General features: G+C 50.0%; 1 protein-coding gene across 1 annotated transcript in view; it reads right to left on the bottom strand.

Annotated features, from left to right (window-relative positions):
- Nucleotides 1–23,840, bottom strand: part of ankfn1a (ankyrin repeat and fibronectin type III domain containing 1a) — a 194,364-nt gene that overhangs the window by 107,737 nt on the left and 62,787 nt on the right. The window contains exons 12-13 of the mRNA XM_085964026.1: nucleotides 12,982–13,148; nucleotides 2,801–2,948 (exon numbers count right to left, since the gene is read on the bottom strand). Of these exons, the coding sequence (XP_085820152.1) occupies nucleotides 2,801–2,948; nucleotides 12,982–13,148 (315 nt within the window). The remainder of the gene's footprint in view (nucleotides 1–2,800; nucleotides 2,949–12,981; nucleotides 13,149–23,840) is intronic.

Raw genomic sequence — 23,840 nt, 5'->3', positions numbered from 1 at the left:
AGGGGTGTGGGGTATATCAGTGTTACAGTGAGGGGTGTGGGGTATATCAGTGTTACAGTGAGGGGTGTGGGGTATATCAGTGTTACAGTGAGGGGTGTGGGGTATATCAGTGTTACAGTGAGGGGTGTGGGGTATATCAGTATTACAGTGAGGGGTGTGGGGTATATCAGTGTTACAGTGAGGGGTGTGGGGCATATCAGAGTGTTACAGTGAGGGATGTGGGGTATATCAGTGTTACAGTGAGGAGTGTGGGGTATATCAGTGTTACAGTGAGGGGTGTGGGGTATATCAGTGTTACAGTGAGGGGTGTGGGGTATATCAGTGTTACAGTGAGGGGTGTGGGGTATATCAGTGTTACAGTGGTAGGCGTGGGGTATATCAGTGTTACAGTGAGGGGTGTGGGGTATATCAGAGTGTTACAGTGAGGGGTGTGGGGTATATCAGTGTTACAGTGAGGGGTGTGGGGTATATCAGAGTGTAACAGTGAGGGGTGTGGGGCATATCAGTGTTACAGTGAGGGGTGTTGGGTATATCAACGATACAGTGAGGGGTGTGGGGTATATCAGAGTATTATAGTGAGGGGTGTGGGGCATATCAGTGTTACAGTGAGGGGTTTGGGGTATATCAGAGTGTTAGAGTGAGGGGTGTGGGGTATATCAGAGTGTTTCAGTAAGGGGTGTGGGGTATATCAGTGTTACAGTGAGTGGTGTGGGGTTTATCAGAGTGTTACAGTGAGGGGTGTGGGGAATATCAGTGTTACAGTGAGGGGTGTGGTGTATATCAGTGTTACAGTGAGGGGTGTGGGGTGTATCAGTGTTACAGTGAGGTGTGTGGGGTATATCAGTGTTACAGTGAGGGGTGTGGGGTATATCAGTGTTACAGTGAGGGGTGTGGGGTATATCAGTGTTACAGTGAGGGGTGTGAGGTATATCAGAGTGTTACAGTGAGGGTGTGGAGTATATCAGAGTGTTACAGTGAGGGGTGTGGGGTATATCAGTGTTACAGTGAGGGGTGTGGAGTATATCAGAGTGTTACAGTGAGGGGTGTGGGGTATATCAGTGTTACAGTGAGGGGTGTGGGGTATATCAGAGTGTTACAGTGAGGGGTGTGGGGTATATCAGTGTTACAGTGAGGGGTGTGGGGTATATCAGTGTTACAGTGAGGGGTGTGGGGTATATCAGTGTTACAGTGAGGGGTGTGGGGTATATCACTGTTACAGTGAGGGGTGTGGTTTATATCAGTGTTACAGTGAGGGGTGTGGGGTTTATCAGTGTGTTACAGTGAGGGGTGTGTGTTATATCAGTGTTACAGTGAGGGGTGTGGGGTATATCAGTGTTACAGTGAGGGGTGTGGGGTATATCAGTATTACAGTGAGGGGTGTGGGGTATATCAGTGTTACAGTGAGGGGTGTGGGGTATATCAGTGTTACAGTGAGGGGTGTGGGGTATATCAGTGTTACAGTGAGGGGTGTGGGGTATATCAGAGTGTTACAGTGAGGGATGTGGGGTATATCAGTGTTACAGTGAGGAGTGTGGGGTATATCAGTGTTGCAGTGAGGGGTGTGGGGTATATCAGTGTTACAGTGAGGGGTGTGGGGTATATCAGTGTTACAGTGAGGGGTGTGGGGTATATCAGTGTTACAGTGAGGGGTGTGGGGTATATCAGAGTGTTACAATGAGGGATGTGGGGTATATCAGTGTTACAGTGAGGAGTGTGGGGTATATCAGTGTTACAGTGAGGGGTGTGGGGTATATCAGTGTTACAGTGGGGGGTGTGGGGTATATCAGTGTTACAGTGAGGGGTGTGGGGTAGATCAGTGTTACAGTGAGGGGTGTGGGGTATATCAGTGTGTTACAGTGAGGGGTGTGGAGTATATCAGAGTGTTACAGTGAGGGGTGTGGGTTATATCAGTGTTACAGTGAGGGGTGTGGGGTAGATCAGTGTTACAGTGAGGGGTGTGGGGTATATCAGTGTTACAGTGAGGGGTGTGGGGTATATCAGTGTTACAGTGAGGGGTGTGGGGTATATCAGTGTTACAGTGAGGGGTGTGGGGTATATCAGTGTTACAGTGAGGGGTGTGGGGTATATCAGAGTGTTACAATGAGGGATGTGGGGTATATCAGTGTTACAGTGAGGAGTGTGGGGTATATCAGTGTTACAGTGAGGGGTGTGGGGTATATCAGTGTTACAGTGAGGGGTGTGGGGTATATCAGTGTTACAGTGAGGGGTGTGGGGTAGATCAGTGTTACAGTGAGGGGTGTGGGGTATATCAGTGTTACAGTGAGGGGTGTGGGGTAGATCAGTGTTACAGTGAGGGGTGTGGGGTATATCAGTGTTACAGTGAGGGGTGTGGGGTATATCAGTGTTACAGTGAGGGGTGTGGGGTATATCAGTGTTACAGTGAGGGGTGTGGGGTAGATCAGTGTTACAGTGAGGGGTGTGGGGTAGATCAGTGTTACAGTGAGGGGTGTGGGGTATATCAGTGTTACAGTGAGGGGTGTGGGGTATATCAGTGTTACAGTGAGGGGTGTGGGGTATATCAGTGTTACAGTGAGGGGTGTGGGGTATATCAGTGTGTTACAGTGAGGGGTGTGGGGTAGATCAGTGTTACAGTGAGGGGTGTGGGGTATATCAGTGTTACAGTGAGGGGTGTGGTTTGTGCCAGTTGATCAGCCACTGTCTTGTTCGTGTTGATTAGCCGTGTTATGATGATTCCTTCACCCCCACTTGTGGACCCTGACATGAAGCCGCAGTGACAGTGGCTCTGAGAGTCTGATGGTGCTGAGTGTGATCACAGTACCTGGTGCAGAGGCAGGTTGATGTGTCTGAGCAAAGCTTTCACTGCTGCCTGGAGCTCGAAGAAGAGTGGGGTTTGTGCAACTGGGGGGTCCCCCACTGCACTCAGCGACTCGAGGTCCGACATCCTCTGCACCCACTCCCAGTCTTCCCTGCAAACAAGCAACCGTCAGTGAGGCACAGAGCATCGCAGTCCACAGATACACCTGGAGATTTACAGAATGGCAGGAGGCCATTCGGCCCATTGTGCCTGTGCCGGCTCTTTGAATGAGCTATCCAATTATTCCCCACTCCCCTGCTCTTTCCCCAGAGCCCCCGCAACTTTTTCCCTGTCAAGTGTTTCACCAATTCCCTATTTGAAAGTTACTGTTGAATTTGCTTCCACCACATTCCAGATTATAACAACTCGATAGCTTTGGCATTGGGAAGGAATGGTAAGGTGAGGGAATGGCGTTGGGAGACTGGGATCGTAACTCTGCTCTGAAACCAGCGCGGGAACAAACTGCGAGCTCCTGTAGTCCCACACTGACATAGTCTACCCCAGTTACAATGTTTCTACAAATTCTAATCTCTAAACCTGTGCACAGACTGGAGAAAATGTTTCCTCATGTCGCCTCTGGTTCTTTTTGTTGTGTATGTAATATGTATGTTACTTTAAACCTATGGCCAGGGCGGCACTACTTTGTAGGGCGTAGTGATACCATAGTACCACTCCTGGCCATAGGGGTATAAATAGTACTGTGGGTACTGATCTCCCCTCAGTTCCCGCCTGTTGGTATTAAGTAAAGACCTACGTTGAATCTTCCAAGCTGTCTCTTCATTATTGGATTAAGTATAGACACATACTTTACACTGGCGACGAGTAAGGTTCGAACTCACCAGTACACGGTGCAACAAAGGAACGGCAGCAGTACGGAGAGAGAAGGAGAGAGGCTTCTTACCAGCCAGCCTGCAGAGTCCAGCGTCGACTGAAGGAGGCCGCCCAGCACTCCGGGTTCGGGAGGAGCGGCAGCAACGGAGCGAGAGAGAGAGGGTTCCAGCGGAGGCTGCGGCAGCTGAGAGAAGAGGCTGAACGGGCGCTCCAGCCACGGGGCAAAAGTCCACCCAGGGCAAGGTAAACTGAAATCCTTCCCGGGGAACGGGAGCTGCAAGGGCCAGAACGGGCAGGCGATCTGGGGAACAAACGGAGCCATGAGGACTAGCAAGCCACGAGAGGGGAAGGTCTTTGTCAATAGCGGCGGTGGCAATAACGGGAGCTGCAAGGGCCAAAAATAATGACGCTGGAGAGAGGTCGTTAGCAGCAGCAGGAGAAAAGGCGGGAAAAACGCCATCTAGTGGACAAAGTGGAAAAGTTTTTTCTCTTCAGTTTAAAATAAAAAAATTTAAAAAATGCCATCTAGTGGACAAAGGCAGGAAAAGCTCTTCAGCAGTTTAAAATGTCTAAAGAAGGTTGGTTGTCAGAATTTGTTGAGGACACAGAAGAGTGGGATGCCTATGTCGAAAGGCATGAACTTTATTGCATAGTACACAAGGTGAAAGATGACGAAAAGGCAGCAACCTTATTAAATTTTATGGGGGCAAAAACATACGGTCTGCTGAGGAATCTTCTTACTCCAGAAAAGCCAGCAGACAAAACGTATGCCCAAATTGTTGATACGTTAAGGGAACATTTAAACCCTAAGCCACCATTTATAGCGGAAAGGTACCGCTTCTACAGACGCGACCAAAGGAATGATGAGTCGCAGGCAGCCTATTTGGCTGAGCTCAGAAGGTTGTCCAAACATTGCCAGTTTGGAGCCTTTTTGGCGGACGCGATCAGAGACAGATTTGTCTGTGGCATGTTAAATGAGAGTACATGAAAACAGTTGCTAGCCAAGAAACAGCTCAGCCTAGATCAGGCGATTGAAATAGCATCGTAGCATGAAGCAGCAGCACAGGGTGCTGCTCAAATGCGACAAAACACAACCTGCTATGACACCCATGAGGTGACATTTCACAAAGGTAAATGCTACCGTTGTGGCAAAACCACCCACGACCAAAGTAATTGTTGGTTTCATGATAAAATATGCCGGCAGTGTGGGAAAAAGGGGCATATAGCGAAAGTTTATCGGTCGGGTACGAAACCCAATAGTGGGGGCAGTCCGAGCAGTACCAAGGCAAGGACAAAAATACATAAGATGTCTGACAGTAGCTCAAACGAGTCACAGGAAGGCACAAAAGCAGAGCCTAAAGGTCTGGGATGTCTCAAGTTATATGGTGTAGACAAAACGGAGGACCACAGCACAATGCGGGTTAAAATGAAGGTAGCAGGCGTCGAAGTTAATATGGAGCTGGACACGGGTTCAGCCCTATCAGTAATTAATGAACAAGATTATAACAGGCTGTTCAAACGCATTCCCTTAAAGGATACGGAAATTAAATTAAAAACATATACGGGACAAAAAGTTTACCCGAAGGGAAAAATGCAAGTAACAGTTAAATACAATGGCAGAAAAGTGCCAGGACTTTATTTATACATCCTACCAAACGGTGGACCACCACTTTTGGGTAGGGAATGGATAAGAAAAATCCATTTCGACTGGAAGTCGATACACGAGTTAAAAGTAGAGACCACCAAGGATGATACAACCATTACAAACAGGCTGTCGAAACTATTGGCAAAAACGCCAGAGGTGTTCCAACAAGGGCTGGGGACCTTAAAGGACATTAGAGCAAAAATAACTATTGCTCAAGACGCAAACCCCAAGTTTTGTAAGGCCAGACCGGTGCCTTACGCCATTCGGCCAGCTGTGGAAGCAGAACTGGATGCCTTAGAGAGTGCAGGTGTCCTTACAAAGATTGAGTGGAGTGAGTGGGCCACGCCCATCGTCCCAGTTATAAAGAAATGTGCAAATAACACACTGGGGGAACCAAAGAAGGTTCGCATTTGCGGGGATTTTAAGATAACTATTAACCCAGTCCTGCACACGGTACAGTATCCGCTGCCGCGGATAGAGGACATATTCGCATCGTTAGCTGGGGGTAGACACTTTACGAAGATTGGCCTTTGTCAAGCTTATTTACAGATGGAGGTGGAACAGGACTCGAAAAAGCTCCTAACGATTAACACTCACAAGGGATTGTACCAGTACAATCGCCTGGTATTTGGTGTGGCGTCCGCCCCGGCAATATGGCAGAGGACCATGGAACAGGTCTTACAGGGCATTCCAGGAACGCAATGCTACCTGGATGACATCCTGGTGACAGGACAAACGGATAACGACCACCTCGCTAACCTGGAGCGAGTACTTCTGCGGTTACAACAATACGGACTCAGGGCGAACAAGCAGAAATGTGAGTTTTTCCAGGAACGTATCTCATACTGTGGTCACATTATAGACAAGGAAGGCCTGCATAAGTCCCCGGAAAAGATCGAGGCAGTAGTGAAGGCCCCGCCCCCTGAGAATGTATCTCAGTTACGATCATTCTTAGGCCTTATAAACTATTACCATAAGTTCCTTCCGAACTTATCGTCCATTTTACATCCACTAAATTCATTGCTGCAAAGGGGAGTCTCCTGGAATTGGGACGAAGCGTGTGAGGCTGCTTTTAAAAAGGGTAAATAACTCATTACATCAAAGGAAGTGCTCGCACACTTTGACCCAAAAATGCCAATGAGGTTGGCATGTGACGCCTCCCCGTATGGTATAGGGGCAGTGTTGTCACACAAATTTCCCAATGGGACGGAGAGGCCAATAGCATTTGCCTCAAGGTCGTTAACTACAGCCGAAAGAAACTATGCGCAAATCGACAGGGAGGCCCTCAGTCTGGTGTGGGGTGTAAAAAAATTCCACCACTACCTACATGGGCAACGTTTCACACTACTGACGGATCATCAACCGTTGGTGTCGATATTTAATCCAACAAAAGGGGTGCCCCTGATGACGGCCCAAAGGCTACAGAGATGGTCACTGTTCTTAGGCGCATACCAGTACCTTATCGAATATAAGGGTACCAAACAGCATGGCAATGCGGATGGCCTGTCGCGGCTACCATTGCCTGCCGAGATCGAAGAGATAGTACAGGACCCCGTGGAAATATATCATACGGCTGTTATGGAACACTTGCCCATCACCAGCCAATGTATCGAGCGGGAAACACAGAACGACCCGACACTGGCAAGGGTTTACGAATTGACCGTGAAAGGCTGGCCGGCGCAGGGTGACGCATCATTGCCGGCGTTTTCGGCAAGGAAGGACCAGTTGTCCGTCTGCCGGGGCACATTGATGTGCGGAGCCAGGGTGGTGGTCCCTCAAAAATTACAACATAAAGTGTTGCGGGACTTACACGAAGGTCATCTGGGGGGTGTCAAAATGAAAAGCCTCGCCAGAGCCTACGTCTGGTGGCCCGGCATTGACAGGGACATCGAGGAAGTAGCAAAAGCGTGCCAAGGGTGCCAGATGGTACAGAACGTACCACCCCAAGCCCCACTACATCCGTGGGAGTGGCCCTCAACACCGTGGCAAAGGGTCCACGTGGACTTCGCTGGGCCCTTCCTGGATGCGATGTTCCTTATTGTAGTGGACGCCCACTCAAAATGGCCGGAGGTCATAAAGATGTCATCAACGACAGCCGAAAAGACGGTCGCAGTCTTAAGGACCATTTTTGCCCGAAACGGGGTGCCCGAGCAAGTCTGTTCGGACAATGGGCCACAATTTGTGGCAGAAGAATTTCAAGCATTCCTAAAAAGGAATGGAGTGCGACATTATACGTCCGCACCATATCATCCGTCTACAAATGGGCTGGCAGAGCGCTTTGTACAGACTTTTAAAAAGGCCATCAAAGCGATGGGGGAGGAAAGGTTGCCACTACAACACAAGGTGGACAATTTCCTATTCGCGTACCGTAATGCTGCACATACGGTGACCAACCAGGCCCCCGCCGTCATGTTCTTTAATAGAAGGTTAAGGTCTCGCCTTGAATTGCTCAGACCAAACATCCGGAGAGATGTGGAAAACCGAGTATTTCGTAGGGCTCCTGACAGACAGACACGGAGCTTCGAGGTGGGGCAGCAAGTGTTGGCCCGTGATTATAGAAATGAAAAGTGGCGGTCTGGTACGATAAAGGCCCGCCAGGGACCTTTGATGTACACAGTGGATACAGGGGACGGCATAATCAGACGACATGCTGATCAACTTGTGGAGTCCAGAAACCCAACTGATTCACTACCTCAAACGTCTCAGCACATTGCTACAGCGGAATCACGGCCCAGCTCGTCGTTACAGAGGTCTCAGGATTGCGAGGAGTTCAGCACTCCAGTGATCTCCACGGCACAGGATGTGCCATCAGACACCGACGACTCCAGCGATGAAGTGGTGACGGAAGTACTGCCGCCTACACCGAGACCGACTAGAGAAAGACGTTATCCTAGTCGAGACAGGAGGCCTCCTCAGAGACTGAATCTATAACATGTTTCTTTTTATATATATATATAGGTAGACAACTGTGATGTAAATATGTTATGTATATTGTGTTACCAAATGTTATTAGCCCTAGTTATGGTGCATCTGTTGACTTAATTGCACGGGTACGTTTTAATTAAAAGGGGAGGAATGTTGTGTATGTAATATGTATGTTACTTTAAACCTATCGCCAGGGCGGCACTACTTTGTAGGGCGTAGTGATACCGTAGTACCACTCCTGGCCATAGGGGTATAAATAGTACTGTGGGTACTGATCTCCCCTCAGTTCCCGCCTGTTGGTATTAAGTAAAGACCTACGTTGAATCTTCCAAGCTGTCTCTTCATTATTGGATTAAGTATAGACACATACTTTACACTTTTGCCAATTACCTTAAATCTGTGTCCTCTGGTTACCGACCCTCCTGCCACTGGAAACAGTTTCTCCTTATTTACTCTATCAAAACCCTTCACTATTTTGAACATCTCTATTCAATCTACCTTTAACCTTCTCTGCTCTAACTAAGGAGAACAATCCCAGCTTCTCCAGTCTGTGCACAGGTTTAGAGATTAGAATTTGTGGAAACATTGTAACTGGGATAGACTATGTCGGTGTGGGACTACAGGAGCTCGCAGTTTGTTCCCGTGCTGGTTTCAGAGCAGAGTTACGATCCCAGTCTCCCAACGCCATTCCCTCACCTTACCATTCCTTCCCAATGCCAAGCTATTCTCCTGGAAGGTACCTGTTCTTTAATGCTGCAGGAGTGATTCCCTAACTGGCTTTCAATCAGCTGCTTGCAGCACATGGAGAACGCACTGGGATCACACTCGCCTGAGGGGCAGTACCTGAGAACACGACTGGTGCAGGACTGCAAGCCTGGTACCCAACAAAAACCTCCGCTTCTCTCCCCGCACCTCTTCCTGTACTCCGCCCCCTCCCCCCCCCCCACCGCTATTTTGTAGAATAGACATTCAGGTGATTTTTTATAGACAGTCAGAGATCGGTAATATTACGGGGAATAAATAATAAAGTGCCAAACAGAATTTAGGATGAAATCTCTGCACAAATCAGAGCCACGTGTTAAGAGTAGTGTTCTAATGATATGAGATTTGAATGACTCCGATGGACTGGGATCGGGAGAATGCTTGTGATGAGGAAAGAGGGGATACAACATAAGAAGTAGGAGCAGGAGTAGGTCATTTGGCCCCTCGAGCCTGTTCCGCCATTCAATAAGATCATGGCTGATCTGATCTTGGCCTCAACTCCACTTCCCTGCCCGCTCCCCATAACCCTTCACTCCCTTACCGTTCAAAAATCTGTCGATCTCCACCTTAAATATATTCAATGACCCAGCCTCCACAGCTCTCTGTGGAAGAGAATTCCAAAGATTCACGACCCTCTGAGAGAAGAAATTCCTCCTCGTTTCCGTTTTAAATGGGTGCCCCCTTATTCTGAAATTATGCCCCCTAGTTCTAGATTCCCCCACGAGGGGAAACATCCTCTCTGCATCTACCCTGTCAAGCCCTTCAGAATCTTCTGTTTCAGTAAGATCCTCATTCTTCTAAACTCCAATGAGTACAGGCCCAACCTGCTCAACATTTCTTCATAAGACAACCCCTTCAACTCAGGAATCAACCTCGTGAACCTTCTCTGAACTGCCTCCAATGCAAGTATATCCCTCCTTAAATAAGGAGACCAAAACTGTGTGCAGTACTCCAGGTGTGGTCTCACCAACGCCCTGTACAGTTGTAACAAGACTTCCCTACTTGTATACTCCATTCCCTCTGCAATAAAGGCCAACATTCCATTTGCCTTCCTAATTACTTGCTGTACCTGCATGCTAACTTTTTGTGATTCATGTACAAGGACCCCCAGATCCCTCTGTACCTCAGCATTTTGTAATCTCTCCCCATTTAAATAATAATTTGCTTTTTTATTTTTCCTACCAAAGTGGATAACCTCGCATTTTCCCATATTATACTCCATCTGCCAGATTTTTGCCCACTCGCTTAGCCTAGAAATAGTAGATGCATTGCTGGTCATCTTCCAAAACTCTAGACTCTGGAACAGTTCCCATGGATTGGAGGGTAGCTAATGTAACCCCACTATTTAAAAAAGGTGGTAGAGAGAAAACGAGGAATTATAGACCGGTAAGCCTGACATCGGTAGTGGGGAAAATGCTAGAGTCCATTATAAAAGATGTAATAGCAGGGCACTTAGAAAACAGCGACAGGATCGGACAAAGTCAACATGGATTTACAAAAGGTAAATCATGCTTGACTAATCTACTAGAATGTTTTGAGGATGTGACTGGTAGAATAGATAAGGGAGAACCAGTGGATATGGTGTATTTGGACTTTCAGAAGGCTTTCGATAAGGTCCCGCATAAGAGATTATCGTGCAAAGTTAAAGCACGTGGGATTGGGGGTAAGGTACTGACTTGGATAGAGAACTGGTTGGCAGACAGGAAGCAAAGAGTTGGAATAAACGGGTCTTTTTCCGAGTGACAAGTGGGGTACCGCAGGGATCGGTGCTAGGACCCCAGCTATTCACAATATATATTAATGATCTAGACGAGGGAACTAGATGTAATATCTTCAAGTTTGCAGATGACACAAAGCTGGGTGGGCGTGTATGCTGTGAGGAGGATGCTGAGAAACTCCAGTATGATTTGGACAGGTTGGGTGATTGGTCAGATGCATGGCATGTGCAGTATAATGTGGATAAATGCGAGGTTATCCACTTTGGTGGCAAAAACAGGAAGGCAGATTATTATCTGAACGGCAATAGATTGGGAAAAGGGGAAGTGCAATGAGACCTGGGTGTCCTTGTGCACCAGTCGCTGAAGGTAAGCATGCAGGTGCAGCAGGCGGTTAAGAAGGCAAATGGTATGTTGGCCTTCGTAGCAAGAGGGTTCGAGTACAGGAGCAAGGATGTCTTGCTACAGTTGTACAGGGCCTTGGTGAGACCACACCTTGAGTATTGTGTGCAGTTTTGGTCACCTTACCTGAGGAAGGATGTTCTTACCATGGAGGGAGTGCAGCGAAGATTCACCAGGCTGATACCTGGGATGGCAGGAATGATGTATGAAGAGAGATTGGGTCAATTAGGCTTATATTCGTTGGAGTTTAGAAGAATGAGAGGGGATCTCATTGAAACTTATAAAATTCTAACAGGACTAGACAGACTAGATGCAGGAAGGATGTTCCCGATGGCGGGAGAGTCTAGAACCAGGGGTCACAGGCTAAGGATAAGGGGTAAGCCATTTAGGACTGGGATGAGGAGGAATTTCTTCACCCAGAGAATGGTGAACCTGTGGAATTCTCTACCACAGAAGGCAGTGGAGGCCAATTCATTAAATATATTCAAGAAGGAGTTAGATATATTTCTTAAGGCTAAAGGGATCAAGGGATATGGGGGGAAAACAGGGACAGGGTACTGAGTTTGGATGATCAGCCATGATCTCATTAAATGGTGGAGCAGGCTCGAGGGGCCGAATGGCCTACTCCTGCTCCTATCTTCTATGTTTCTATGTTTCTAACTACATCCCTTTGGAGATTCTTTGCGTCCTCCACACAATTTGCTTTCCCACCTATATTTGTATCATCAGCAAACTTGGCTACATTACACTCGGTCCCTTCATCCAAGTCATTAATATAGATTGTAAATAGTTGAGGCCCCAGCACTGATCCCTATGACACCCCACTAGTTACAGTTTGCCAACCTGAAAATGATCCATTTATCCCGACTCTCTGTTTTCTGTTAGTTAGCCAATCCTCTATCCATGCTAATATATTACCCCCAACCCTGTGAGCTCTTATCTTATGCAGTAACCTTTTATGTGGCACCTTATCGAATGCCTTCTGGAAATCCAAATACACCACATCTACTGGTTCCCCTTTATCCACCCTGCTCGTTGCATCCTCAAAGAACTCCAGCAAATTTGTCAAACACGATTTCCCTTTCATAAAACCATGCTGACTCTGCTTGACTATATTATGATTTTCTAAATGTCCTGCTACCACTTCCTTTATGATGGACTTCAGCATTTTCCCAATGACTGATGTTAGGCTAACTGGTCTATAGTTTCCTGCTTTCTGTCTCCCTCCTTTCTTAAATAGGGGCGTTACATTTGAGGTTATCCAGTCCGCTGGGACCTCTCCAGAATCCAGGGAATTTTGGTAGATTACAACCAATGCATCCACTATCTCTGCAGCCACCTCTTTTAAGACCCTAGAATGCAGGCCATCGGGTCCAGGGGACTTGTCCACCTTCAGTCTCATTAGTTTGCCTAGTACTTTCTCTCTAGCGCTAGTGATTGTTTTAAGTTCCGCCCCACCCCAATCGCCCCTTGATTATCCATTATTGGGATGCTTTTAGTGTCTTCTACCGTGAAGGCCGATACAAAATACTTGTTCAAAATCTCCGCCATTTCCCTGTTTCCCATTATTAATTCCCCAGACACATCCTCCAGGGGACCAACGTTTACTTTAGCTACTCTCTTCCTTTTTATATACCTGTAGAAGCTCTCACTGTCTGTTTTTATATTTCTTGCTAGTTTACTCTCATAAGCTATCTTCTCTCTATCATTTTTTTAGACGTCCTTTGCTGGTTTTTAAAAATTTCCCAATCCTCTGGCCTTCCACTATTCTTCGCAACATTGTACGCCTTTCTGCAGGATAATTCCTGCTTCGATTGATGTAGAGCTGACTGACAGAAATCGGCAGGTTGAGTGAGTGGACCTACCTGGAAACGTTGCTGTTGTCTCGCACCTTAATGTGACAAAGGATGTTGGGCAACCTGTAAGGGACCAGCACCTTGATCTGATCCACAGAACTGCTGAGCTTCAAGTAGCCTAAATACAGCCCGGGGGTCAGCCTTTGCTGACTCCTCTTCTGATAGGACAGGACATCCTGCATGAGACCAAGGCAGAAAATGTCAGTGTATTGGGGCGATTTATTCCTCTGGGCATTGATTGTAACAAAAAACTGCACGGGTCAACAGGACACAGCCAGCAATCAACATTTCCACTGCACTGAAATATTCTAAAATGTTTTAAGGAAAATTTAGATCAAGGGCCCATGCTGAGAATATAATTAAACTATTGTACAGGAGGAGAATGAATACGAGGTGAGTACAGAATACATCTCATGCCGTGCAGCTCCCCATCGCATTATACAAGTGTGGGGATGATGGGATCCAGCTCTCAGGGCAGGTACAGCACAGGTTATATATAGAGTAAAGCTCCCTCTACACCGTCCCATCAAACACTCCTAGGGCAGGGACAGCACGGGTTAGATACAGAGTAAAGCTCCCTCTACACTGTCCCATCAAACACTCCCAGGGCAGGTACAGTACGGGTTAGACACAGAGTAAAGCTCCCTCTACACCGTCCCATCAAACACTCCTAGGGCAGGTACAGCACGGGTTAGATACAGAGTAAAGCTCCCTCTACACTGTCCCATCAAACACTCCCAGGGCAGGTACAGCACGGGTTAGATACAGAGTAAAGCTCCCTCTACACTGTCCCATCAAACACTCCCAGGGCAGGAGAGCACGGGTTAGATACAGAGTAAAGCTCCCTCTACACTGTCCCATCAAACACTCCCAGGGCAGGTACAGCACGGGTTAGATACAGAGTAAAGCTCCCTCTACACTGTCCCATCAAACACTCTCAGGGCAGGTACAGCATGGGTTAGATACAGGGTAAAGCTCCCTCTACACTGTCCTGTCAAACACTCTCAGGGTGGGTACAGCACGGGTTAGGTACAGAGTAAAGCTCCCTCTACACTGTCCCATCAAACACTCCCAGGGCAGGTACAGCACGGGTTAGATACAGAGTAAAGCTCCCTCTACACTGCCCCATCAAACACTCCCAGGGCAGGTACAGCACGGGTTAGATACAGAGTAAAGCTCCCTCTACACTGTCCCATCAAACACTCCCATGGTGGGTACAGCACGGGTTAGATACAGAGTAAAGCTCCCTCTACACTGTCCCATCAAACACTCCCAGGGCAGGTACAGCACGGGTTAGATACAGAGTAAAGCTCCCTCTACACTGTCCCATCAAACACTCCCAGGGCAGGTACAGCACGGGTTAGATACAGAGTAAAGCTCCCTCTGCACTGTCCCATCAAACACTCCCAGGGCAGGTACAGCACGGGGTTAGATACAGAGTAAAGCTCCCTCTACACTGTCCCATCAAACACTCCCAGGGCAGGTACAGCACGGGTTAGATACAGAGTAAAGCTCCCGCTACACTGTCCCATCAAACACTCCCAGGGCAGGTACAGCACGGGTTAGATACAGAGTAAAGCTCCCTCTACACTGTCCCATCAAACACTCCCAGGGCAGGTACAGCACGGGTTAGATACAGAGTAAAGCTCCCTCTACACTGTCCCATCAAACACTCCCAGGGCAGGTACAGCACGGGTTAGATACAGAGTAAAGCTCCCGCTACACTGTCCCATCAAACACTCCCAGGGCAGGTACAGCACGGGTTAGATACAGAGTAAAGCTCCCTCTACACTGTCCCATCAAACATTCCCAGGGCAGGTACAGCACGGCTTAGATACAACAACAACAACTTGTATTTATATAGCGCCTTTAACATAGTAAAACGTCCCACGGCGCTGCACAGGAGTATTATAAGACAAAAAATTTGACACTGAGCCACATAAGGAGAAATTAGGGCAGGTGACCGAAAGCTTGGTCAAAGAGGTAGGTTTTAAGGAGTGTCTGAAAGGAGGAAAGAGAGGTAGCGAGGCAGAGAGGTTTAGGGAGGGAATTCCAGAGCTTAGGGCCATGGCAACGGAAGGCACGGCCACCAATGGTTGAGCGATTAAAATCAGGGATGCTCAAGAGGGCAGAATTAGAGGAGCGCAGATATCTCGGGGGGGGGGCGGTGGTGGGCGCGGCTGGAGGAGATTAGAGATAGGGAGGGGTGAGGCCATGGAGGGATTTGAAAACAAGGATGAGAATTTTGAAATCAAGGCGTTGCTTAACCGGGAGCCAATGTAGGTCAGTGAGCACAGGGGTGATGGGCGAACGGGACTTGGTGCGAGTTAGGACACAAACAGTCGAGTTTTGGATGACCTCTCGTTTACGTAGGGTGGAATGTGGGAGGCCAGCCAGGAGTGCGTTGGAATAGTCAAGTCTAGAGGTAACAAAGGCATGGATGAGGGTTTCAGCAGCGGATGAGCTGAGGCGGGGCGGAGACGGGTGATGTTACGGAGGTGGAAGTAGGCGGTCTTTGTTATGCTGCGGCTATGTGGTCGGAAGCTCATTTCAGGGTCAAATATGACACCAAGGTTGCGAACAGTGTGGTTCAGCCTCAGACAGATGTTCGGGAGAGGGATGGAGTCAGTGGCTCGGGAACGGAGTTTGTGGCGGGGACCGAAAACAATGGCTTCGGTCTTCCCAATATTTAATTGGAGAAAATTTTTGCTGATCCAGAACTGTATGTCGGAGAAGCAGTCTGACAATTTAGAGACCGTGGAGGGGTTGAGAGAAGAGGTAGTGAGGTAGAGCTGGGTGTCGTCAGCGTACATGTGGAAACTGACGCTGTGTTTTCGGATGATGTCGCCAATGGGCAACATATAGATGAGAAATAGGAGGGGGCCAAGGATAGATCCAGGGGGACACCAGAGGTAACGATGCGGGAGTGGGAAGAGAAGCCATTGCAGGTGATTCTCTGGTTAAGATTAGATAGATAAGAATGGAACCAGGCGAGTGCAGTCACACCCAGCTGGACGATGGTGGAGAGGCGTTGGCGAAGGATGGAGTGGTCAACCGTGTCAAAGGCTGCAGACAAGCCAAGAAGGACGAGGAGGGATAGTTTACCTTTGTCACAGTCACAAAGGGTTTGTCCTGGTTCCATTCTTATCTGTCCTTTGTGACTTTGATGAGAGCCGTTTCGGTACCATGGCAAGAGCAGAAACCAGATTGGAGGGATTCAAACATGGACCTGCGGGGAAGATGGGCACGGATTTGGGAGGTGACAACACGTTCAAGGACTTTGGAGAGGAAAGGGAGGTTGGAGATGGGGCGGTAGTTTGCAAGAGCGGAGGGGTCAAGGGTTGGTTTTTTGAGGAGAGGGGTGATGACGGCAGACTTGAGGGAGAGGGGGACAGTACCTGAGGAGAGAGAACCGTTAACAACATCAGCTAACATAGGAGCCAGAAAAGCAAGTTGGGTGGTCAGCAGTTTGGTGGGAATAGAGTCGAGGGAGCAGGAGTTGGATCTCATGGACAAGATGAGCGCGGACAGGTCATGAGGGGAAATCAGAGAGAAAATGGAGAAAGATGTGAGTTCAGGGCTAGGGCAGGGGGGAACCTTAGAGGAAGCTTGGCCCAGTGGGCTAGGGGAAGGAAGGGAAGTGGCAGAGGCAGCTGAACGAATCGTCTCAATCTTAGAGATAAAGAAGTCCATGAACTCTTCACACTTGTTATTGGAGGTGAGGGTGGAGGAGACAGGGGAGAGGGGTTTAAGAAGACAGGTTAGATACAGAGTAAAGCTCCCTCTGCACTGCCCCATCAAACACTCCCAGGGCAGGTACAGCACGGGTTAGATACAGAGTAAAGCTCCCTCTACACTGTCCCATCAAACACTCCCAGGGCAGGTACAGCACGGGTTAGATACAGAGTAAAGCTCCCTCTACACTGTCCCATCAAACACTCCCAGGGCAGGTACAGCACGGGTTAGATACAGAGTAAAGCTCCCTCTACACTGTCCCATCAAACACTCCCAGGGCAGGTACACCACGGGTTAGATACAGAGTAAAGCTCCCTCTACACTGTCCCATCAAACACTCCCAGGGCATGTACAACACGGGTTAGATACAGAGTAAAGCTCCCTCTACACTGTCCCATCAAACACTCCCAGGGCAGGTACAGCACGGGTTAGATACAGAGTAAAGCTCCCTCTACACTGTCCCATCAAACACTCCCAGGGCAGGTACAGCACGGGTTAGATACAGAGTAAAGCTCCCTCCACACTGTCCCATCAAACACTCCCAGGGCAGGTACAGCACGGGTTAGATACAGAGTAAAGCTCCCTCTACACTGTCCCATCAAACACTCCCAGGGCAGGTACAGCACGGGTTAGATACAGAGTAAAGCTCCCTCCACACTGTCCCATGAAACACTCCCAGGGCAGGTACAGCACGGGTTAGATACAGAGTAAAGCTCCCTCTACACTGTCCCATCAAACACTCCCAGGGCAGGTACAGCACGGGTTAGATACAGAGTAAAGCTCCCTCTACACTGTCCCATCAAACACTCCCAGGGCAGGTACAGCACGGGTGAGACACAGAGTAAATCTCCCTCTACACTGTCCCATCAAACACTCCCAGGGCAGGTACAGCACGGGTTAGATACAGAGTAAAGCTCCCTCCACACTGTCCCATGAAACACTCCCAGGGCAGGTACAGCACGGGTTAGATACAGAGTAAAGCTCCCTCTACACTGTCCCATCAAACACTCCCAGGGCAGGTACAGCACGGGTTAGATACAGAGTAAAGCTCCCTCTACACTGTCCCATCAAACACTCCCAGGGCAGGTACAGCACGGGTTAGATACAGAGTAAAGCTCCCTCCACACTGTCCCATGAAACACTCCCAGGGCAGGTACAGCACGGGTTAGATACAGAGTAAAGCTCCCTCTACACTGTCCCATCAAACACTCCCAGGGCAGGTACAGCACGGGTTAGATACAGAGTAAAGCTCCCTCTACACTGTCCCATCAAACACTCCCAGGGCAGGTACAGCACGGGTGAGACACAGAGTAAATCTCCCTCTACACTGTCCCATCAAACACTCCCAGGGCAGGTACAGCACGGGTTAGATACAGAGTAAAGCTCCCTCTACACTGTCCCATCTAACACTCCCAGGGCAGGTACAGCACGGGTTAGATACAGAGTAAAGCTCCCTCTACACTGTCCCATCAAACACTCCCAGGGCAGGTACAGCTCGGGTTAGATACAGAGTAAAGCTCCCTCTACACTGTACCATCAAACACTCCCAGGGCAGGTACAGCACGGGGTTAGATACAGAGTAATGCTCCCTCTACACTGTCCCATCAAACACTCGCAGGGCAGGTACAGCATGGGTTAGATACAGAGTAAAGCTCCCTCTACACTGTCCCATCAAACACTCCCAGGGCAGGTACAGCACGGGTTAGATACAGCGTAAAGATCCCTCTACACTGTCCCATCAAACACTCCCAGGGCAGGTACAGCACGGGTTAGATACAGAGTGATGTGCCTCAATGAATCCGAGACTCGACGTTAACGGAGCAAAGCAAGGCTTTTATTAACTCAGAAAGTAATACACATTGGAGAAGTGTCTCTCATCCAGAGATCTGCTGTACTGCTGTGAGACACGCTGGGGCTTGCTTAAGTAGGGGCCAGGTATGGGCGGAGCCCTACACACTATACAATACAGGTAAGGAAATGAAACTGAAACTAAACTAAACACAGGGAATACAGTGCCTGATGAATGGCATATTTCATCACATTCACCCCTTCTACAGATTTAGTCTGTTCGGGGGTTTGATAGGCCTCTGTGACCGACGTAGCTGTTGTGGTGCCGTGGGTGTCTGCTGGGTGTCCCCAGTGGCCTCCTGGGTCTCTGCCGGGGGCGCCGCCAGGGTTGTTGAAGGGGTAGTTGGTGGGGGCACCGTTGGTCGATGTTCTTCCGGGGGTGGTGAAAGGATAGTGGGTGGGTAAGAATTGCTGTGATCGTTGTTGCTGTTGTTGTCATGGTTGTTGTCGTTACCGGCTGGGGCGACGTCTTTTATGGACGCGGTGTCCTCCCTTCCGTCGGCGTGCCGGACATACGCGTATTGGGGGTTGGCGTGGAGTAGGTGCACTGACTCCACGAGGGGGTCCGTCTTGTGGCCCCTCACATGCCTTCGTACAAATACCGGACCTGGGGTGGAAAGCCATGACGGCATGGATACGCCTGAGGTGGATTTCCGGGGAAAGACAAACATTCGTTCATGAGGCGTGGCATTAGTGGCAGTACACAATAGCGACCGTATCGAATGGAGCACATCTGGGAGGACTTCCTGCCAGCGGGAGATAGGGAGGCCCTTGGTCCTTAGAGCTAGAGTGACTGCTTTCCATACTGTCCTGTTCTCTCGCTCCACCTGGCCGTTACCCTGGGGGTTGTAGCTGGTGGTACGGCTCGTGGCGATCCCCCTGGACAGCATGTACTGGCGTAGCTCTTCACTCATGAAGGACGCCCCCCTATCCGTATGGATGTAGCTCGGCATACCGAACAGGCAGAACAGGCTGTTGAGGCATTTAATGACCGTGGCGCTGGTCATGTCTGGGCAGGGGAAGGCGAATGGGAAATGGGAGTATTCGTCCACAATGTTCAGGAAGTAAACATTGCGGTCGACTGACGGGAGGGGGCCCTTGAAATCTAAGCTGAGCCGCTCAAAGGGCCGTGTAGCTTTGATTAAGTGGGCTCTATCTGGGCGGTAGAACCGAGGCTTGCACTCAGCGCAAGTGCGGCAGTTCCTGGTCAGAGACCGAACTTCCTCAATCGAGTAGGGTAAGTTGCGGGACTTTATGAAGTGGAACAGCCGTGTGACCCCTGGGTGGCAGAGGTCGTTGTGGAGGGTCTGTAGCCGATCCCCGGTGGCGCTGGCACACATCCCTCGTGAGAGGGCATCGGGGGATTCGTTAAGGGCCCCTGACCGGTAAATGATGTCATACTCGAAGGTGGAGAGCTCGATCCGCCACCTAAGAATCTTATCATTTTTAATCTTCCCCCTCTGTTTATTATTGAACATAAACGCTACCGACCGCTGGTCGTAAGTAGGGTGAAGCGTTTGTTGGCTAGGTAGTGCCGCCAGTGGCGCACTGCCTCCACGATGGCTTGGGCCTCCTTTTCCACGGAGGAGTGTCTGATCTCGGGCCCTTGGAGGGTCCTCGAGAAGAAAGCTACGGGCCGCCCCGCCTGGTTGAGGGTGGCCGCCAAGGCAAAGTCAGACGCATCACTTTCCACTTGAAAGGGAGTGTTCTCGTCCACTGCCTGTAGCGTGGCCCGCTCAATATCCCGCTTAATGCTTTTGAAGGCGGCGTGGGCCTCAGCAGAGAGCGGAAAAGAGGATGCTTTCAAGAGGGGGCGGGCTTTGTTGGAGTAGTTGGGGACCCATTGGGCATAATAAGAAAATAACCCCAGGCACCTTTTCAGGGCTTTGGGAGTGTTGGGCAGGGGGAGCTCCCGTAGGGGGCGCAATCGGTCGGGGTCTGGTCCGATTTCCCCATTCTCCATTACGCTGCCTAGTATGCAGAGGCGCGTGGTGTTGAAAACGCACTTGTCCTCGTTGTAAGTGAGGTTGAGTTTTTGTGCGGTTTTCAGGAACCTCTCGAGGTTCGAGTCGTGATCCTGCTGGTTGTGACCGCAGATGGTGACGTTGTCGAGGTAGGGGAAGGTTGCCTGCAAGTGGTGGTCATCGACCATGCGGTCCATCTCCCTCTGGAAGACCGAGACCCCATTCGTCACCCCAAAGGGGACTCTGAGGAATTGGTAGAGGCGTCCGTTCGCCTCGAAGGCGGTGTACGGGCGGTCCTCTGGTCTGATAGGGAGCTGGTGGTACGCTGACTTGAGGTCGATGGTGGAGAACACCCGGTATTGGGCGATTTGGTTCACCATCTCGGATATGCGGGGTAGCGGGTAGGCATCTAGCTGGGTGTATAGATTAACCGTCTGGCTATAATCTATCAGCATCCGCTTCTTCTCGCTACCCCTCACCACCACCACTTGGGCGCGCCACGGGCTGTTGCTGCGTTTGATAATGCGCTCCTTCAGGAGCCTGTCTACCTCGGTCGCGATAAACCGCCTGTCCTCCCAGCTGTACCTCCTGCTTTTGGTCGCTATTGGCCGGCAGTTGGGAGTAAGGTTCGCGAATAGCGAAGGCGGCTTTACCTTCAGGGTAGCCAGACCGCACACTGTGAGGGGCGGCTGGGACCCACCGTAATTGAGCGTGATGCTTTGGTGGTGGCACTGGAAATCCAGGCCCAAGATCACGCTCGCACATAGATTCTTCATGATTAGTAATTTAAAATTATCGTATACAGTTCCGTTAACGGACAATTGTACCGCGCAGTAACCCATAATGGTCGATGTCTGGGTTTTATCAGCCATAGAGATGGTGCCCCGAGCAGGGACCACCGTTAGAGAGAGTTGTTGTGCTAGTTCAGGGTGGATAAAGCTCTCCGTGCTTCCACTGTCAATTAAACATTTAACCCCGCACCCGTTTACCTCGATGTCCACCATTGATTTGGATAGCGGGTGCGGTCTGGTCTGGTCCACTGTGACCGATGCCACTGCAGGGCCCTGATCGAGACAAGATGGCGTCCACGCTGTCTGCTCACAAGATGGCGGACCCCACGAGGTCGGGCAAGATGGCGTCCAAGATGGCCGCTCCCACGGCGCACACGCGGCGGTGGCGGGTTTTCCAGCGGGGTTCCCTCTGCACACCTTCCCGAAGTGCCCCTTCTTACCGCACTTAAAGCAGGTGGTGCCTTTCGCCGGGCACAGGTTTCTGATGTGCTTCGGCTGCCCGCAGAAGTAGCAGTTGGGGCCCCGACGCGTCGCGGCTGTCGTAGGGCTTCTGGGGGGAGAGCGGGGCCCCGACGGTGTCGGGCTGCCGGGCGGGGAAGATGCCTTCCAAGATGGCGGTGCCCTTGGTGCACACGTGGCGGCGTGGGCGGCGTGGGCCGAAGAGTAGGCGTCCGAGTTTCTCTGGGCCACATCCAGGGATCGCGCTGTGTCCACAGCCTGTTTCAGGTCCAATCCCGTTTTTTCCAGTAGTCTCTGCCGGATGTAAGTGGAGCTGAGGCCTGCGATAAAGGCATCACGAACAAGCTCGTCAGTGTACACTGCGGCTTTTACATCTTGGCACTTGCAGTCTTTGCCAAGCGTTTTCAGGGTGACTAGGAACTCATCCAGCGATTCCCCAGGTCGCTGTGTGCGAGTAGCGAGCAGATGCCTAGCGTACACCTCGTTCGTAGGCTGCTGGTAATGCGCCTTTAGGATGTCGCAGGCGGCCGGGTACGTGTCGGCGTCTTGGATGAGGGGGTAAACCCGGTAGCTTACCCAATTCCGCAGGATTCCGAGTTTCATACTCTCAGCGTCCGTAGCGCCTGTGATGGCCGCGGAATTGTCCAGGAAGAATTCCATACACTTAAACAGTGTCCAAATCGTGCCGATGCGTCCGAAGCATGCGGGTCCAAATTCAAACGTTCAGGTTTCAAGAGTTGGTCCATTGCGTTGAAAATGGATGAGAGACACTTCTCCAATGTGTATTACTTTCTGAGTTAATAAAAGCCTTGCTTTGCTCCGTTAATGTCGAGTCTCGGATTCATTGAGGCACATCAATTTTATTAACTCAGAAAGTAATACACATTGGAGAAGTGTCTCTCATCCAGAGATCTGCTGTACTGCTGTGAGACACGCTGGGGCTTGCTTAAGTAGGGGCCAGGTATGGGCGGAGCCCTACACACAATACAATACAGGTAAGGAAATGAAACTGAAACTAAACTAAACACAGGGAATACAGTGCCTGATGAATGGCATATTTCATCACACAGAGTAAAGCTCCCTCTACACTGTCCCCATCAAACACTCCCAGGGCAGGTACAGCACGGGGTTAGATACAGAGTAAAGCTCCCTCTACACTGTCCCATCAAACACTCCCAGGGCAGGTACAGCACGGGTTAGATACAGAGTAAGTTCACTCTACACTGTCCCATCAAACACTCCCAGGGCAGGTACAACACGGGTTAGATACAGAGTAAAGCTCCCTCTACACTGTCCCATCAAACACTCCCAGGGCAGGTACAGCACGGGTTAGATACAGAGTAAAGCTCCCTCTACACTGTCCCATCAAACACTCCCGGGGCAGGTACAGCACGGGTTAGATACAGAGTAAAGCTCCCTCTACACTGTCCCATCAAACACTCCCAAGGCAGGTACAGCACGGGTTAGATACAGAATAAAGCTCCCTCTACACTCTCCCATCAAACACTCCCAGGGCAGGTACAGCACGGGTTAGATACAGAGTAAAGCTCCCTCTACACTGTCCCATCAAACACTCCCAGGGCAGGTACAACATGGGTTAGATACAGAGTAAAGCTCCTTCTACACTGTCCCATCAAACACTCCCAGGGCAGGTACAGCACGGGTTAGATACAGAGTAAATCTCCCTCTACACTGCCCCATCAAACACTCCCAGGGCAGGTACAGCACGGGTTAGATACAGAGTAAAGCTCCCTCTACACTGCCCCATCAAACACTCCCAGGGCAGGTACAGCACGGGTTAGATACAGAGTAAAGCTCCCTCTACACTGTCCCCATCAAACACTCCCAGGGCAGGTACAGCACGGGTTAGATACAGAGTAAAGCTCCCTCTACACTGTCCCATCAGACACTCCCAGGGCAGGTACAGCACGGGTTAGATACAGAGTAAAGCTCCCTCTACACTGTCCCATCAAACACTCCCAGGGCAGGTACAGCACGGGTTAGATACAGAGTAAGCTCCCTCTACACTGTCCCATCAAACACTCCCAGGACAGGTACAGCACGGGTTAGA

Source organism: Somniosus microcephalus, chromosome 21, assembly GCF_052327205.1.
Source record: "Somniosus microcephalus isolate GS21.2 chromosome 21, FLI_Smic_1.0, whole genome shotgun sequence".
Lineage (NCBI taxonomy): Eukaryota > Metazoa > Chordata > Chondrichthyes > Squaliformes > Somniosidae > Somniosus > Somniosus microcephalus.
This window is presented reverse-complemented; position numbering and strand designations above follow the sequence as displayed.